The sequence below is a fragment of the Anser cygnoides genome, chromosome Z, assembly GCF_040182565.1.
Source record: "Anser cygnoides isolate HZ-2024a breed goose chromosome Z, Taihu_goose_T2T_genome, whole genome shotgun sequence".
Lineage (NCBI taxonomy): Eukaryota > Metazoa > Chordata > Aves > Anseriformes > Anatidae > Anser > Anser cygnoides.
In genome coordinates, this window is record NC_089912.1 from 2,260,001 (window position 1) to 2,277,936 (window position 17,936).

A 17,936-nucleotide genomic window follows, 5' to 3' on the forward strand; every position below is an offset into this window, starting at 1 on the left:
TATGTGCTGTCTATTTAGGAAAACTTAAGGGATCATAAAATCCATAACAAAGAGGGAAATTTTTTAAAACCACAATTCTGTACATCTGTATGAGAATTTCACAAGGCATTTTTCATCAATATTTGTAATTTAAAACATATTAACAAAAAGATTCTTAAGCTATATTTTGTATATACAATAGGGTCACAGATGGTAAAAAGATTTGTTACCGTGAGGTAGTGTAGCGTTTTGTGATTATAAAATTAATCTGTCTCTAAATCTGTTTAAAGAGTTTTTTGCCATATAATGAGCAATATAAATTATTAATATTTTCATGTTCTTAGGGACTTGCATAGCCATAATTTTACCAACACAGCTGTTTGACCCAGTGACATCATGTTTTGCATATTTTTGCATTTTAATGAGTTAGTCATTTAAAAGGTTACAAAGAAACCATAACTCATAAGTAATTAAATTATTTAGCAGAAGAAGTATAAGAAGGTCTTCTGACATAGGTCAGTGTGGGAAGGAAGGAGCATCAATGTACTGAATTGCACCTGTTTGTTGAAGATAGGTGCAAACCAGAATCTTCAGTTTTAGATTACAAGTGGTTATTTTCTCAGGGCATAGGCTGAATGCATGCACATACTAAAACCAGCTGAATTTTCTGTCATTCAGATAGAAGATTTTTAGACTGTGGTCACAAACAATCCTCAGCACTTAATGGGTGGTGCCTTGCGAGACTTGGATAACTTCAAGATTTTACAGAAAACACTTACTGGGTGATGCTTTTTCCCTCTGCAGTACAGAACAAAAAGCTGAAGTACAGACCTTCAAAGAGATTTATATTTAATCTTTTTTTTGCAGTAGTGGTTTCATATGTATAATTTCTTGCAGGTGAAAGGTAAAGTAGAAGACCTTGACTACTTGAATTGCCTTTGTGCAAGCTAAAGATGTTACAAATCTAGACAAACCTCTGAGCTCATTGAAATGTCTGCAGAACAGCTCACAGAATGAGAATGTTTACAAAAATATTTTGCACAATTGGAAAAGAGAGAGAAATTACATATATTTTAGAATAAAATTATTTTTTCATGTTGTGCTACATAAAAATGCAAACTTAAAACCTATTTGGAGTTATATTCATTATGAAATACAAAAGAGAATAATTAAGACATACTGTGACATTTTCAGGGAGGAGGCAAAGTGGATTGGAAAATGAATTTGCAGCTGAGAACTTTTGCTGTCAGCTAATGGGATGCTGAGAAACACTGTAGAAACATTAAAAAATCCTGCAGTCCAGCTTCATCTCTGCACCTCATTTGAGCAAGAGTTTCAGAGAGTAACTTTTATTCTCCTTGGTTTGCCTATCTGTAAATTAGAATGAATAATTAAGTATTACTTCTGTGGGTTTTATGAAGTGTTTGATAACAATTGTGTTTCTGGTATGTTTCATTAAAAAGTAAAGTTCTGTGTAAACCTGAATGACCTTTTAATCAAAATCTTAGTAAAAAAGTAAAAAAAGCAAGAGTTTCCCATATGATATCTGGTACCACGCTGAAGCTCCTGCGATTTTTGGAGGGAAAGGAAGTACAATAGTTTTATGAGAAAGGAGAATGCAGGCACTAATTACAGAAAGGGGTCCAATAGGTATCATTTAAAGATGCCAGGCCTTGGGGGTAACTGGTGAATTCATTCTTTCATGGCTTGTATGGTCCCCAAAGCTGGGCACAGTTAGTGAAGAAGAGCAGAGACTGTTATTGCAGCCTGGGCAGTTATTATGGGAGGATTTTTTGCAGTCCTACTCCGCCTGGGTGGTTGGGGTGAATTCGCTTCCATTCAGCCTCTCGTGATTTCTCTGGATAGCCTGATTCTCACGTTAGGGACAGGTGTTGTGGCTGAGGCTTGTTAAAGAATGTTTGAAGAAGCCTTTGAATGTGAACCTAATTCTTTTCTATTAATTCACAGAATTAAGTTAATGCGACAGCATTTTTTAGGTTTCTTGTATTTCACTTATGATGAGAAACAATCTTCTGCTGAAAATTGCAATGAAGTTGGTGCTTACAAAGGCACAGAAGTTCCCTATCAAGGATACAGTACTGAGGGAGCAAAATGTTTGTAATACACGGATGTGTTTTCTTAGTTTTGGCCTTTGGAACAAACACCGTGAAACATGACTGCAGATCTTAACATAGACGTATCTAGGTTGCTAATTGTAGATAGACATAAAACACTAGTTCTTTTCAAAACTTTTCAACAGTAAACTCAAAATGTAGTAACAGCTTATCTGTTTTGTGGTGGTGTTTTGTGGTTTTTTTTTTGTTGTTGTTGTTGTTGTTTGTTTAGCCTAGAACATTGGTTTGTTTAGGATAGCTGCACTAGCACCAAATTAATAAATAGCGAAGGAAAACACACTTAATGGCCTGTTTTGTATTTTCCAGCACAAAGTTCCTATATATGGTGAAATGAGATGAATACAGTTCCGCATGCAGACCAAATGCAGTGAGGAATTAGAAGGCAGTAACAGAAAGGAAATGAAGAGTTTATTGTTTTTATAGCTCTAATATCCATTAAAAGTTAGTAACACAGCAGGTGACAGTTTGGGTAAGTGTAAAGTGAATGTTTTGAAATAAATAGCAGTTGGGTGACCTGGGATGTCAGGGCTCTAGACAAGGGTGTGTGTTTGTCAATATATCCTACATGTTTTACAGACTCCTCAGGGAACAGGGGAAGATACAATTTCACCTTTTCTGTGCCAAAACATTTTAATTATATCTTCTTCCAAGTACAGCGGTTCAGTAACCAAGGAGCTGACATTGATGCATGTGTTGATAAAGCTGCAAACATTCAAAATGAGATTAACAAAGATTTTGAGGAAAGGGTGACAGCTAATTTTGCACAGTATTCTGCATCTAATTCAGGTCAGTGTAATGATAGAATATTTTATAACGGTTGTGTCATCCAGAGGGACTTTTATGATGCTTTGTGTTTTTGAGTATTTGTGTATATGAAAGTATAGTTCTTAATACATCATTCAAACAGCTTATAAGTTTTTATTGAACCTCCATTGGTTGTAGCCATAAACAGGAATAAACTTTAGCATTTAGAAGCACTTTTATATATCCATCAGAATTCATCACAGCAATAGGGTCCTTTTGTCTAATTCACCTCGAAAGTATTGACTTCAGATGTGAAATGGAACCAAACTACTGCGCCTGGTTTGTAGCGTTGCTTACTATTTGCAAAAAGATCAGATGGAAAGTTATATTAAATGTATTTGAATAATCAAACTGTAGTTTCATTGTATTGTGTGAGACCTTTTGAGAACATCTCAATGTATGTCTGCTCTATTCTCCTCCTTGTTTGAAGGCAACTGACATTCTTCTTTCACTTTTTTTGTTTGTGAAGTTTTCTTCTTTTTTTTTTTTTTTTTTTTTCTCCACTCACTTCTCCATCTGCTTTCACTTTTGTTTGCTTGGGCCGTCTCTCATCCCAACTTGATAATGAGGAATGCGGTGTGACCCTGACCTCTATCAGCCCATGCATGACCTTCTGACTCCCCCACATAACCTTTGACCTTCTCTTTGACAGCTTGATTAATTACCCTGTGTTATGATTTATGAGTAAGTGCTATGTAAAAATAATAGACAACAGGTGGTCCTCTAAAAACTTTTTGTGGCATGTTTTCTTTTCCTGCCTAACTTGATGAGCTATTTTAAGTTGGGAACTTAGTGGGACAATGTGTGTTTGGCAGTAACACGGCATTTTTACACACTTGGACACAGCGCTGGAATTCAGCGTGCCGAGCACCGAGGTGTAGCTGGGGTGAAAATATTGCAAAGTACTGGCAGGGTGCAGTTGCCAAAATGTACATTGGGTGGAAACAGAAAGCGGAGTCAACTGACATTTCAGGCGTTTCAGTCTCAGGTCACGTCTTGAGAAAATTGCTCAAATAATGGAGGGGGCATTTTTCAAGCTGAGCTGCATCTCCAACAGCTATGTTTACTTTAACGCTTCACTAGTGACTTCGGATTGGTTGTCATGACCTCATCCCACTGTTGCACCTACGATGTCGCAACAGTGACATATATGTACCCTTCCCGTGAAAAAAGATGGGAAATAAACAGAACATACATCTTTCAGAAAGATGAATGGACGCTGCTATGTCCATTTTAACCACGGGAAGGTTTAAGAGCCGAGCACTTGGAGTTACATTTCCCTTGGGAATTAGCTCTGAGCTTGTTGCAAACAATCTACACAGAAATCTGAACTTGAAAAATCAGGTTGATAAGGCTTAAGAAAATGATCTCTTTCAGACCCCCGCTTGCAGTCCAAAAAGATAGTTACACAGGTCAAAAGATTCCTCTCCAGCCCTGACCTCTCTGGTCACATATGGTATCCCATCCTGGTGGGTTAATATGCAGAGCCGAATGCTTTCAGCTCATTATTCATTTGGCCAGGCAGAAGAGATTTCAAAAGATTTAGAATTTACCTCAAATATTTTGAATATTTTGGGGTTCTTTTTCTTTTTTTTTACATCATACGTTGCTGGTTCAGTCATAAGACAGACAACAATTATGTACATTTGTACATTTGTATTTACTAACCTGAAAGCAGAGCTTGGACACAGTCCCCTACCTCCAGAAGTAGTTACTTGGAGGTTGATAGTAGTTGTTAAAGATGTTTTACTGCTGACTTATCATGAAGTGAATTCCAGGAAATAGCTGCTAATAGAGTACTCTAGTCTGAAAGAGAAACTGTAATTGTATCCCCTGAGCTAGTAGGTTAGAGGCTGCAACTTGTATTTATCAGTGTCTATCCTGATTATTACTTCTCATCACAGATACACTAATGGGTGATGCAGGCAAACTTTGACTTCTCTGTGGCATCTGTACTCTCTCAGATACATGGTAGAGCAACGGGCTTAGCTTGTTTTAATTAACTAAAGATTTATGGAGGTTTTTCTGTTATTGTTAGAAAGTTTAACTTTTTACTGTGAAAAAACTGCACTTTGCACAGTGGTTTATCCTTCTGTGTGCACTAGAAACAGAAAAAATGACTCGCTGTTACTTACATTGAAAACATAACCAAGTTTTAAAACTTGCCTGAATGACGATACTCACTACATTTTAATAATGCTGTAAGCTCATCATAACAGAAATTCATATTCTTAATGACATCGTGAGGTATATATTTGCGAACTCATTTAAAGATTTTAATGAATGTGGTTTTGTCTTTTCTAAACAGTCATGCCAAATGTGTATCATGCCTGTTATTAGAGTTTCCTTAGGGCCTGCTTTTAAATATTAATGGTTTTGTGTGTTCAGGTTTGCATTGGCTTGCACTTCACTCTACCCCTCTGAGTCAGCGAAGAGGCCCATCTTTTTTTATTTTCTGATTATACTGAAATTTAATGGTTCAGCTCTGCCAGTGTGAGTGCATTTTTAAGAAATTAATGGAACTTAAAAGGCGTATTGTTTACACAGATGTTATTTAAAGTTAAGTATTCATTGTCAATAGAAAATGTTTAGGGTAAGGCTGAACGAGAGAGTTTGGAATCAGGCACAGTTTTACCAGTCATCTTTATACACGTTGATATCAAATCTTTGGGGTGCCATTGTTAATGTCTTGTAATTTAGGAGGCAGAAGGCAAGGGAAAGGGAAATACATCATAAGCAAAGCAATCTGAAAGGAGATTATTTTCCTAGGAGAAATTCTTAAGAATTGGTATGATAGTTTTTCCCACAATTGCGAAAAAAAAGAAAAAAAAAAAAACTCAGTTATTACTTAATTACTTTAATCGTACTGACAGAAAAGACATGCTATCTCAGAAAAAAAAAAATATAGAGGGAAACACGTTATGCTGCTTAAAATATAATTGATAAAAATCCTCTAATTGATTTATGAAATAGTGAATTTAAAAATGGAATCATATTTCATCTGTTGATGTCTGTGTGAAAAATTGACATTGTGTCCTTATAAAATTGGACAAATGAGTCATGTAATTTTCAGTTACATAATCAATAACTTAGACAAATTCTACTTCTTTGATGATTTATGTGTCTGTTTTGTGGTCAGCGAAAAGTGGACACAGAGCTTCAGATTCCTGTAACACTCGTAAACCTATAATAAATACATGAATTTTGCATTTGGCATTGTATAGAAGGCAAAAAGAATCAATAGGCAGGACGTCTCTGCTCAGGATGAACAGGTCAAGAAGACAAACAACAAAGGGAGCAGCGGCTGAGGCCACCACCACAGTGCTTCGTGCCAGGTGTGGCGAAAACTTGGTCCTCGCTCTGCTGCCAGCGGGCTCGAAATTCATAATTTTCGTCTTGAGCCGTGCAGTTTAGCAGCACGTATACCTGCTGAAGTGGTATTTCTCCCTGGCAATGGGTCCGGGGCTTTGGATTTCATGAGCAGGAATTGTATCAGCCTCGCCAGCAGCGAGTGAGGGCAGCATCGTGTGCTGATATGAGCGGCGGAGGCGTGGGTAGCTTTTAAACCAGGCCTTCCTTTGTTTCCCGTCTCTCTCTGCCCCTCCTCCTCCCCCTCCATTTATTTATTTGGCTATTTATTTATTTATATTTACCTAAGTTCAATTCACTCGGCGGAGAGGGCAGGGAAGAAACATGACAGGAGACCACTTACTCATGGTACCGAATCTAGTGAGGAGGCAATTTTCTCTTTGGCCTACGGTGACCTTTTTTGAGCACGTTCCTTACGCCAGAGACAGTGTACTGAATGCCTCTATTTCACCCTGTTTAGCAGAGTGCAACAGTGTCCTTTAGCTTAGTTTTGGTGGGAGGAGAAGCTATGGCAGAAATTTGAGAAGGGCGTGAAAAGTTGTGCAGCACAAGGAAGAGGGGTAGGAACTTCCTTCAAATGTGATTTTGATAACTAGTCGAGTGTGTCCAACTGTAGAAAATCACCAAGTGACAATCTGTCTACCTGACAGTGACCACAATGCATTACAAGATTTTTGAATAGCTCTACAGATTAGAATAAAGGAAGTCCAAATAAAGTACCTTTTGTTGGTGTAGATTTGGTTTATTCTGGTGAAGCTAGGTATGTGGACGTCTTTGATCTTCCTGCCCAGCCTAAGTGCAAAATTAAGCATTAAACGAAAAGCTGGAATAAAGCTGTTTAGTCAGATAATTAGTATAGACATTCTCAAAAAGTGAGTCTTTATTAAAATTTACTTTTAAAGGACAGCTTGATTTTCATTGGGAACCCATGGTAACTTTAAGGACTCATCTGTTAAATGCACGTGCTTCCCTTTTTCTCCCTGCATTTGCGATTATCTTTCACAAATATTACAATTCTTGTATGATTTACCATCATTTAAAAATCATAATAAAATGATTGGCTGATTTATTCAAGATTTATTTCTCATTCATAAATTCATGTATTTTTCAACCAGCTCATTTTCTGAGGCACAAAAATGCAGCTGGTATGCTCAAAAGCATCCTCCAGGTCACAAATTTTCTCTGGGTTTGTTGAATATGGGACATAATCCCAATGAAGTTTTAGAGCAGATTTAAAGATGTGCTTAAAAGTCATCCCCACAGTAAAAGAGTTGACTTGTAAGCAATACCACTGAATCAGTTTTGGTATTGATTCATTGTTACTGCCGCTATTGGCTTCTGCATGGTATGCTTGTCAGCTAGACAAAAGGTTTTACTATTTTAAACCGCGCTGAATAATTTTCACATGCTCTCTCTAATACATATATGAAATCCCTCCATCCTTTCTATTCTAAAGGTTTTTATTGGCTGGGTTTAAAGCTTTTTATTCATCGTTATGTAGAGTTCTTAAAATAATATTTTGCTTTTAGTTCTAATACTGTTTTCTGAAAAAGTCGTATACCGTGCTTATGAATAAAACAACATATTAAATTATTTTAAAGGTAAAACAGGCAACTTTTCTGACGCTAAGGGATGTGTATATGCATAAGTGCATGCACAGACACATATTCACACATCAATATCCCTTTAATGACAGAAATGAAACAAACAGAATATTCTTAAAATGCTATTCTAAAAATTATGTTGTGTGAACTTGCTGAAATAAATATATAAGTTTTTAAGAGCATTAAAGTAAAAGCAAAGCATTTTCAAGTATTAAATCTCCCTTTTCATATTTCTTTCTTTTCTTTTTTTTTTTGTCTCTTCTAAACCAGGAAGGCTATGGAGTAATAGTACTGAATCCCAATGAGAACTATATTGAAGTGGAGAAGACAAAAGCCCAAGTACATCTGTCTTCTGATAGCTCAGATGAACCTGCAGAAAAGAGGGAAAGAAAAGATAAAATCCAGAAGGAAACAAAGAAGCGACGTGACTTCTATGAGAAGTATCGAAATCCACAAAAAGAAAAAGAAACAATGCAGATGTATATTAGAGTAAGTTTCTTTTACTTTTTTTTGTCCTTCTTTACTGATGTATCAATATGTTTACTGTCCATATTAGCTAATAAATAATGTGCTTTTTTAAAAACAAACACATTACTGCGTTCAGGAGTTCATACAGAGTTCCTGTGTCTTTATTCTATTGATATTTTTTGTCACTTGCTGAATGTGAAGTTTTAGAAGAGTTACAAAACAGTCCTTTCTAATTTCAAAGGGGAACTTCAAATAAACCCCAGAGGAACTCAGTGGTGCTATCAAGAAAGGGAATGATTTAAGGAAGACTTTGTAAAAATGATTTTATAAATAGAGGTGTACACAAGAAACACTTTCTAATGCAGCTTAGGCAACACATTAGCTTCACATGTCATGCATCCGTTTATTGTATTACATTGTCTTATACTGGGGAGGCAATAGTTATTGCCTGATAGTTTTTTAACATATTACCTGCTGAATTAATACTGTATTGTGGAAAATACCGGTGTTCATCTTGTGTGGTAGCAGATTTACCCTATAATGTATTGTTTTCATATGAGCAACCATCCATTGTATTTCAGCTGAACTTCTGAAGGCAGATAAAGGAGGAGAGTTATTAATATCTTAATAAATATTTAAGCTAGAATAGTTCGAGAATGGTGTAATGAGGAAACTCTGTCCCCTGCTCTTTTCTTACTCAGTGAACCTTTGCACTTTGTAATGCTACCAGCATGGGATCGTTATAACAGTGCTACCCGAGGATTTCTAATTCTGCAGGGGGCACAAACAATATTATTTGCACTTTGACACATTCTGCTTCATATACATACTATGCATTATACATTCGAGACTGAGTCATGCAATTTCCAAAGCCTTTATTATGAAAGTTAGCGTTTTCATTCAGTGGTAAAACATGGCAGAAAAGCCACAGTGTACTTAAATCAGTAAAAACATGTGTGCCTTTTTGGTGTGAAATACAGAAAAATTCAGCAAAAGGGATGTTAGAATCGTCTTAAATTTTAAGTTGTTCCTTTTAATTGTGGTTTAACATTAAAATGTTTGTAGGAGAAATGCAGCTGTACTGTCTGGTTAAAAGGTTTTGTAACCTGGATGTAAGAATCACTAATACCATAAATATTACTGTGGCTTTTGAGGAATATCTCACTACTGAGTATGGGAAACAAAAGGATGCATATATATATTCAAAGCCACCAACACAGCACTGTGTTTTGTTGTTGTTTTTTTTTTTCCTTTCTGCTTCTTTTTGTGGGATAAGCCATTCTTTCTGACGGTCAGACCCTGTTTCTTAAGAGGGGCAAGGAGGCTTGTGTCAAGGTACATCAGGAGCCGGTGGACATTGCTGTATTGTCCAGAAATACATTTAATCAGCATGCTGGTCCAGTGTCCTCTTGTTGAGAGTAAACCTTTTTTTGATACCTTTTTAGCAGTTCCACCTTCTCATGTCTCTTTTGCTTGATGAGGCATGAAATTTGGCTTCGGGAGGTTTGACCCCCGAAACATAAAATGCATGACTCCATATCATTTTCTTTTTTTGCGTGGCTCTGTGCCTCAGATATGACTGTTGACATTCCCTTTATTCAATTTTCTTCAAACCTAGGAAAGAAGTAGTATAAGTTTTAGTGAAAGAGTCTCCTTTCCTGGGTGAAATAAATGAAATTGGGCTTTCTAATGCAATCGGTGTTTTATTCTGAAAGAATTTTTTGCTTTTCTTTTCTTTAATAAGCCCTAATACAGAGAGACTTTTTGAAACAGAATGAAAAATATCCCTGCTTCGGTGTATGGCAGGATAAATTACTGCAATTTGCTTGCCTATTGGTTTCTGAAACAGAACTGGACCGCTGATAGGGTACCATTTACTCTGTTGGGTGGAACTGCTAAGTCTGTAAAAACTTAGACAGGTGGTTGCAAGAGGAGCTGTGAATAAAATGTGCTCTGGTCTGTTTTTCTCACCAAAGACACAGTTGATAGTCTCTCCAAGCATAGCATTGTGCAGACAAAATGGTGCAATGCCTTGCTTGTGATGTATTTCTTGACTCCCCTGCTTGGGTTGTGTGTGCTACAGGGAGCACCCTTTGCTTGCACCCTGGGGTCACTGCCTGCCTCACCTTAACCACGGGCTGGTGAGGGGCATGGTCTCTGGAGCAACCAGAAAGAGCAATTTAGTTAGGATTTTACTTGCTCTATGGTATGCAATACTTTTGACTCACTGTGCTCTTGAAAAAAAAAATGAAAAAGAAAAAATCATATTGTCAATCCACAGGAATATTTAAAGATGATATATGTTCTGGTAGTAGTATCAACAAAGAATTTTGAAAACAAAGAAACATAAAACAGAGTAAGCCTCAGATTACCTTTGCCAAGCAGGGCAAATGGGTACGAAGATCAAAAATTTCCTCTCAGTGGCTGTGGTAAATACCTTCATTGAGATACAGCGAAGGCATCAACTGCATCTAACGTTGAAGGAAGATTTGTGTGTGTCAAATGTGCTGGGGACATCGTTTCAGACTGTTAGGCAATAGGAATAAATATCCTTATATTATGTTCCCATAGGGTCTCTAAGATCTGTTGTGGTCTGATGAGGAAATGCCACGTGATGAAATTAGAGCTGTCTGGATCATGGTCCAATTTGTGCAGTTAGATTGTCCAAAATGTGCAAAAATGGAATTCTTCCATTGTAAATTTCTATAAGTATTTTTTTTCATAGAAAAATGCAAATGGCTGGGATATTCAAGAATATGTAAAAGCAGAGTCTTAAAATACAAAATCTCGATTTGCACTGTATTTTTATACAAAACGAATATAAATAAAAATGACTATCAAAGTATGTAGTGCATTAAGCATAGTGCTTGAAAGATCAAAGCACTTATTGTTTCATGCTGTACATTTTCTTAACTAAGAAATAATGTACTTTCTGGCATATGTTATAGCTTGTTAAAGGGACTGATTCGGTCTGGGCAGTAAACATCATGTCAAACATTATGGCAGAAAAACCTGCTTAATATGTTTTGTAATAAGACAGAATTTTTTGTTCTTGAAAACATCTGCCAAGTGAATTCACAAGTGAAGACAGAAAATGTCATCAATTCAGTAAAAATCTTACAAATTTGGTTTCTTTTTTAGCAGCACAAACCAAGGAGAAAACTTCTTGATAATCAGCATTGACTTATAATACTTTATAGAGTGATTAGACAAAAGCATTTTACTTTTATATAACATGTTAATGTATGCATATGAATTTTAATACTCTTGCTGTTCAGATTTTAACAAGCATATTGCCAGCAGATCGTTTTAAAAGCATCTGTTTTTTAATGTGTTGAATGCAGAATTGAGTCAAATAGCTAAATATGTACATACATCCTTTTAAAAAACATATTTCTATCCTTACTTATAGATACTACCATTTTTTCTTAGACCACCAGAGGCTGCTGCTGTACATATTGGCTAATGCTTCCCCCAGAAACTTAATACCCTAGCCAACCTTCATTTATTACTGAACTAAACTGAGAATTTGTTGATCTCTAACCTTTTTCTATGGAAACAGATCATACAGGCTTAAATGTGACATTATTCCCTCCATCCTCCAAACCATCTCCCACTCCCCACAGATTTTCACATTGACAGTGTCTTCTCTATGTTAAAAGACACTTAGAAATGTAAATCAGTATTTATCCCCTTCTAAATAGCATTCACCACTTAAACAAGTATACTGAATGAATTCTGAAATGTTATTAAAGAAAAAAGTATAAATCACATAATTTTGTAATAATAGTAATTTGCAATAATGTTGTTGCCACAATAGTCAAAGGATATCAAAGAGGCGACGAAGGAAGAAGTGGGAAGAAGCAATATCTTTCATCAGACCAACTGATGGGGTCAGGTTTTCTGGGCAAAAGGGATAAGCCTTTCCGAGGCCTGTGTGCTAGGAATTTTGTCTGTTTTTTTCCCACTTAGATTAGCTGCTTTAATGAAGATAATTCTTACCGCAAATTTTATTTTCACTATAGCACAATCCATAACAGCGCTATTTATACTACCGGCGTATGAATGAAATTAAATTAATTTTGGATGCAACTTTTCATAAATAATTTCCCACCCCCTTCCCCGTGCGAGACGAAATAGAAAAAGAGCACGTGCAACTGATTAATTTGTTTTGCTGAAAACACACGTATCGGGGTAATCTCCACCCGTGTTCAGTGGATGGAGCCCGCTCCCGGTGAGCCCCGGCCCGTGGATGTCTCTGGGCAGGTGCAGGCCCCCTGCGCCCACCCTGTGACTTGGCAAGGCGCACACCTGCTTTCATCCAAAGCCCATGCAACTGCTGAGCCCGGGCTAATAAGCCCTTTATTCCACCAGAAGAGACAAGATGACAAGCACGAGGCAGACGGTTCCCAATGGGTTAGGGAAACGCTCAAGCGCAGGAAAAGTCGGTGGCAGCACTGGGAATCGGGATGTCAGCCTCCGGAGTCTCCTCCACTAGTGCAACGCTTTTTATCTTTTTCTTTGCCTCTTAAAACATTCGGCATTACTTTCTCCACACAGCTGAAGTAACACATGGTTTTAGTTTCCCCGTATTTAACTTTTAAAGCCCATTGCTTTCTTCTGTTTCTGTGACATCTCTTTTACTTCTAAGCAACAGCAAAGTTATCCTGGTGATGGAAAGCTTATGAGAGCTGCTTGGAAATTACTGTGGCTTTATTGTTCCTTGCCCCGCATACCTCTAGATGTTCAGAGTTAAAAGCGAAGAGACTGCCGTCCAAGCGCTGGGAAATCAATGCCTGCTGACCTTTTGGGTGTCATGGGGCACTTGTGGCACCTGCAGAGCTCTGGCAGATGTGCTGCAGGACCTACTGGAGACCTGCTTCACCCGGGTCCAGCAGCTGGAGGCCAAGTGGAGAACTCAAAACCATCTGAAATGGCACCGAGCAACTACACTTAGGTGTAGAATGACGCCCCTGCGTCATTCCTAAAGGGTCAGGTTAGCGTGAAACTTCAGTAACAATTTCTGTATAAGAGGAGAAAAATATATATAGTATTTCATTCTATAGATACTACAGTAAACAGACATTTCCTGAAATTATACAGAATTTGAACTTTAAATAGTTTATAAGTAGGCTATTTAGCTTGTGTGATTAAATTAGGTATTGTTAAAAATCCCTGTATTGTAAAGGCTTCTTGTAGTAAGTTTTGCATCTCCTAGTTTAGAAAAGTTATATTTGTCTTTTTTTTTTTTCTTGAGCAAGCGAGAAATCAGAAAAAGCAGATAATCACTGGAGGAAGATTTTGCATCTCTTCAAGAGCGCCACTGGCTCTTCATTCTGCCAAACCCTCTCTTTGTTCTGCATCTCACAAGTATGGTTTAATCAAAGAAAAGGAATAAATCGGGGCCGTCTAGCTTTCTTGTCTTTCAAACATTCATTACATGATGCCGACAAAATGCGTATTGTTAGATCAGGCTCCTAAAATGTGAGGCAAGCCGTATGAGTTTCCAGAAGAAAGAATCAGCTTGCATCTCTCCTCCCACCACGAGCTGTGCAGCGCTCCTGTTGTTCTAAAAAAGACCGTCATGTACGGGTCAGACGAGTCGTCCTTCCTTTCAGTCAGGATTCAGGCTTAGTAAACCTGGCCAGTTAGTGAGCTAATCGTAAAGAAAACTAGCTCAGCAGAAAGCAGACCTACTTGTTGAAGGCAAAGGTGAATAAAATCATTCAAACTTCTTATTCTCAGATACTGCCTGGCTTTGATTGTAGAGCAATTGCAGTTAAGGAGTGAAAAGACCTCGCAGGTCATCTAGTCCATCCTCCTGCCAGTACAGATTGTTCTCTGCGAGTATCCTTTATCATTTATCCAACAGAATCAAAGATTAAATCCTTTAACTGATACCCAAAACAAGGATAATACCCTCTGACATGCGGTACGCATTGCATGTTTCGATACTAGATTTGAGTGTTTGGGAAAACTGGTAGAAAAATTTTAGCGGGAGGTCAAGTGGTAACATACACATTTTCACAAAATTTCAGGATTCTTTATCTGTTTTTTTCCCTTGGGGACTGGTGAGCCATAAAAGCCTGCATATAGTGAGAAATCACAAAAATAATTTCTGTGAGATAAATAGATACAGGTGTTGAAAATAACCGTTTTCTACAGGACCTCCCTCACCCCACTCCTCTAAAAAGGTTTATGGGTTTTGGTTAGGACATACAAGGAAAACCGTGGAGTCCTAGGAAGTGAATGTTAGCAAGCAGGGGACTGGGGCACAGGATACTGCATGTTTGAGGATGTTGTTTCTGCCTCATTTGTTACAGAAATCAAAGTAAAAATCCAGGAAAAAAAGCGTGGAAAAAAAATGCAGTTTTTGGAATTTACGTAAGTCCAGTAGTTCCTCTGCAGTCTGCTTGGCTGCCTCAGAAGTGACTGCTGCCAAAGGGGCTGGAAGTAGTGGAGGAAACAAACAGTGGTGTGGAGGAATGTGGAAAAAGCTGCCCAGAAAAAGTGTTGGTTCCTAACCTGTAGTAGCCACATAGGTGGCTGGCAATTAGAGAACAATGAATTACCATCATCTGCTTCTCAGTCATTATACCTCAGAATCCTTATGACTGAAAGATTTTACTAAATAAAGTCCTTACTTTTTGTGAATCTACTTCTTGCGGGATTTTAACTTTGTTAACTTTGTTTTCAAAGTGTCCAGACAGATGTATTTCCTAAGGTAGTCAGCTTTGCGGTATTTACAACCCTAAACCTATCTAAATTTTGAAAAATCTTCCTTTCCTCTCTCAGATGAATCCTTGTTTTATCCTTTTCTTCCTGGCTAGAAGGGGATGCTGAATTGATCAAAAATGAATTTTGTCTTTTGTGGTTGGTGGTGTCAGTAGCAGGTTTTCTGTCCTGAATTGGCTGCATGCTGCTCAGCCACACTGCTATGTACTTTGGAATTTAACCGTCTCTTTTTCTGTATTTTTTAATTAGTCACTGCAAGACTAGATTTGCCAATACACAAAGAGTTACATGTTCTTTGTAATCAAATATTTTTTGAATTTTAGTTAGTTTTCCCAATAGATGGCACTGGTTGGAGTAAAACAACTGAATAAAGTAAGCCAGACTGAGTTGCATGTAGAGTTGGTGAGAGCTAGGTATGTTTAGGAGCCCATCGTTCTTCTGGGCTTTTAAGTAACTAAAACACTTCTGGAGCTTCTAGTTTGGTATTTCTAGCAAAGTGTGGAGTGAGAAAAACATCGCACGTATACTAAACAGGTTCTTCAGGGGGAGGAGGACATCCCTTCATTAGTAATTTTTGACAACCATAAGTATGCTTCTTGTGTTAGAGGTAAACTGTGAGTAATTATCATTCTGACATGGGGGTCACACATGGATGTAGAAGGAACTCCAGTTGCTGTTCTGTTGATACATCATAAAGCAGCACTGATCCTGAGTTCACTATCGGCGTGCTGAATCCATTTGCCATGTGTCCAGCCAAGTGTCAATTTTATAGTTCTTGAACAAAATATGGCTCCTGATTGCTTCTGCACCTCCAAAAAAAAAAATAATCACCTAAATTTTAGTCAGTCATTATACCCCTAGTGCAGAATGGATTACATGGGACATTTCCCCCTAACACACGCACAAGCCTCTGTCCCTGTATATGCACACAAATATTACCTAAATAAACGTGCACCAGACCTGAACATGTGCTTGCGCGTTCAGCATCCTGCAGACTCTGAAGGACACAGTCTCTGTAATAACACTGGCAAGCATAGGATATCTGTCTGGAAAGTTTCCTTTTATCAAAAGCAAAGTTTTAATCAGTACATCCAGTCACAGTACAGGAAGAAATTTAAAAAGTGGTTAATTCAGACAATGTTCTTGATACTGCATAAGCATGTGCAACGTTTGTTCTTTGGAAACTAGTGTTTCCTTCCAGAATAGTTTTTCATTCCCATCTTCTATCTTTTCCACCTGCTGTGTAACTGAATAATCTGATTTCACGGATCTTGCAAGTTCAGACCATCCTAGAAAAGTCGGCAATTGACATTAACACTTAATTGTGTCACAGCTACACTGTTCTTAACCTGGTAAAACAGAAGCCGTAATTGCATGTAGACATGGAGAAGACAGATATTTATTTCTTTTAGGCTCTGTTTTCCTGAGGAATTCTGTTGAAATTAGTGAGCTTAGCAATTAAGAAATTTGGTATAGCTTAGACATACTACATACGTAGTTTTGAAAGATTTGTAGGTTCTGCAGTTAAGTTTGTGCTCTTACTCCTTGGTAAGTCATCGCCCTTATGCATTCCACCTTGCAGTACACCTCTCTTAGCCTTTGGGTACCGCACTTTTTCCTGCAAGGTTTTTTCTGCTGTGTGAAAAATGAACAAACACATTTGATGACAGGATCATGTTATTCATCATGTGTCCTTTGCACTGGCTGCCAAAAAAGGGTAGGCTTATGTTTAATGGCTGTTGCTTATTTTTAAATCTCTTAGCAGTGAAGACCTTGGCAATGTATGAAATCCTCCTTGTTGAGATATGTCAAGTTTTCATACTTTGCTTGCTGTTTAAAGTCCTGACTGCTTTCTGTTAAGTGGGCAAATGACTTATTGCCCTCACAGATCTCAAAATAACAGAATCTGATTTGGTTGTGGGGTCCGCTTGTCCTAAACATCTTTCTGTTGCTGCTGTGTGTTTCTTCACTACGTTCCTTTACCGTTTCTTTCCCTTTCTGTTTTGAACTACCGTGGCAGGCTGGCAGAGTTTGGCTGGTACTCTGATGGAGTTTTATCCTGACACCCATCGGGCACTGGTGTGGAAATACACATACTGTTATTATTGGGTTACTGTTATGGTGAATAACCAAAGCATGGCCTCCTGACAACATTCTGAGATAATGTCTATACCTACCTGAAGATAAAGTGACTAGGCAAAATTCAGGTCTGCTAGGATAAGGAAAGAGAGAGTGCAGTTGAAAAAAGGTGACAGCTGCCTCAGTTCTGACAGGGAGTTGTAAGAGCATGGAAAAGTCAGGGGGTTGAAGCTTTGATATGGAAATGTTGCAAACAAGTGCATGGCCTCAGTGATAATCATCGGCATCAAGTGCCTCCAAAGCCACTGTCCCATATGCATGAAGTTCAGCGTCTGGAGAGCTTCTGCAGCATGCGTTTTTACACTTTGGTGACACTGGCACCAGGGATCTCACTGTTTTTTGTGTTGATTGGAAGGGTCAGGCACGGTGCTTGTGAGCAGCCCTGGCTGGTGCTGCTTGGTCATCCATTTACAAAGAGTAGGCCAAGGTGGCTGAGACCAGGAAGCCTACTGAGCTATTAAGGTGGTTAATTCCATGTGATCTTTCACAAGTACTTCTGCTTAAATGCGCCCAGAGCAATACAAGCCCCTCCAGACAGGCAGCAGTGTTTTCTGGCATTTTTCATCCAGGCGTGTTGAGCAGAACATTCAAGGTTTCTTCACAGATCAAGAAACTCCACAAGCCAGATCATCTCCTCAAATTTGCTGAAAGACAGTAGAGCAATAGAGGAGAACGGCTTTTTTCACAGATGTTTCCCAGATGT

At 38.0% G+C, this 17,936-nt stretch overlaps 1 protein-coding gene across 9 annotated transcripts in view; it reads left to right on the forward strand.

The window, feature by feature from the left end:
• The window catches only part of ARB2A (ARB2 cotranscriptional regulator A), a 259,415-nt gene that overhangs the window by 119,658 nt on the left and 121,821 nt on the right, over positions 1 to 17,936 (forward strand). For all 9 annotated transcript variants that reach the window (XM_066988632.1, XM_066988635.1, XM_066988637.1 and 6 more), the window contains one exon: positions 8,162 to 8,380. In XM_066988632.1, coding sequence (XP_066844733.1) covers positions 8,162 to 8,380 — 219 coding nt within the window. The remainder of the gene's footprint in view (positions 1 to 8,161; positions 8,381 to 17,936) is intronic.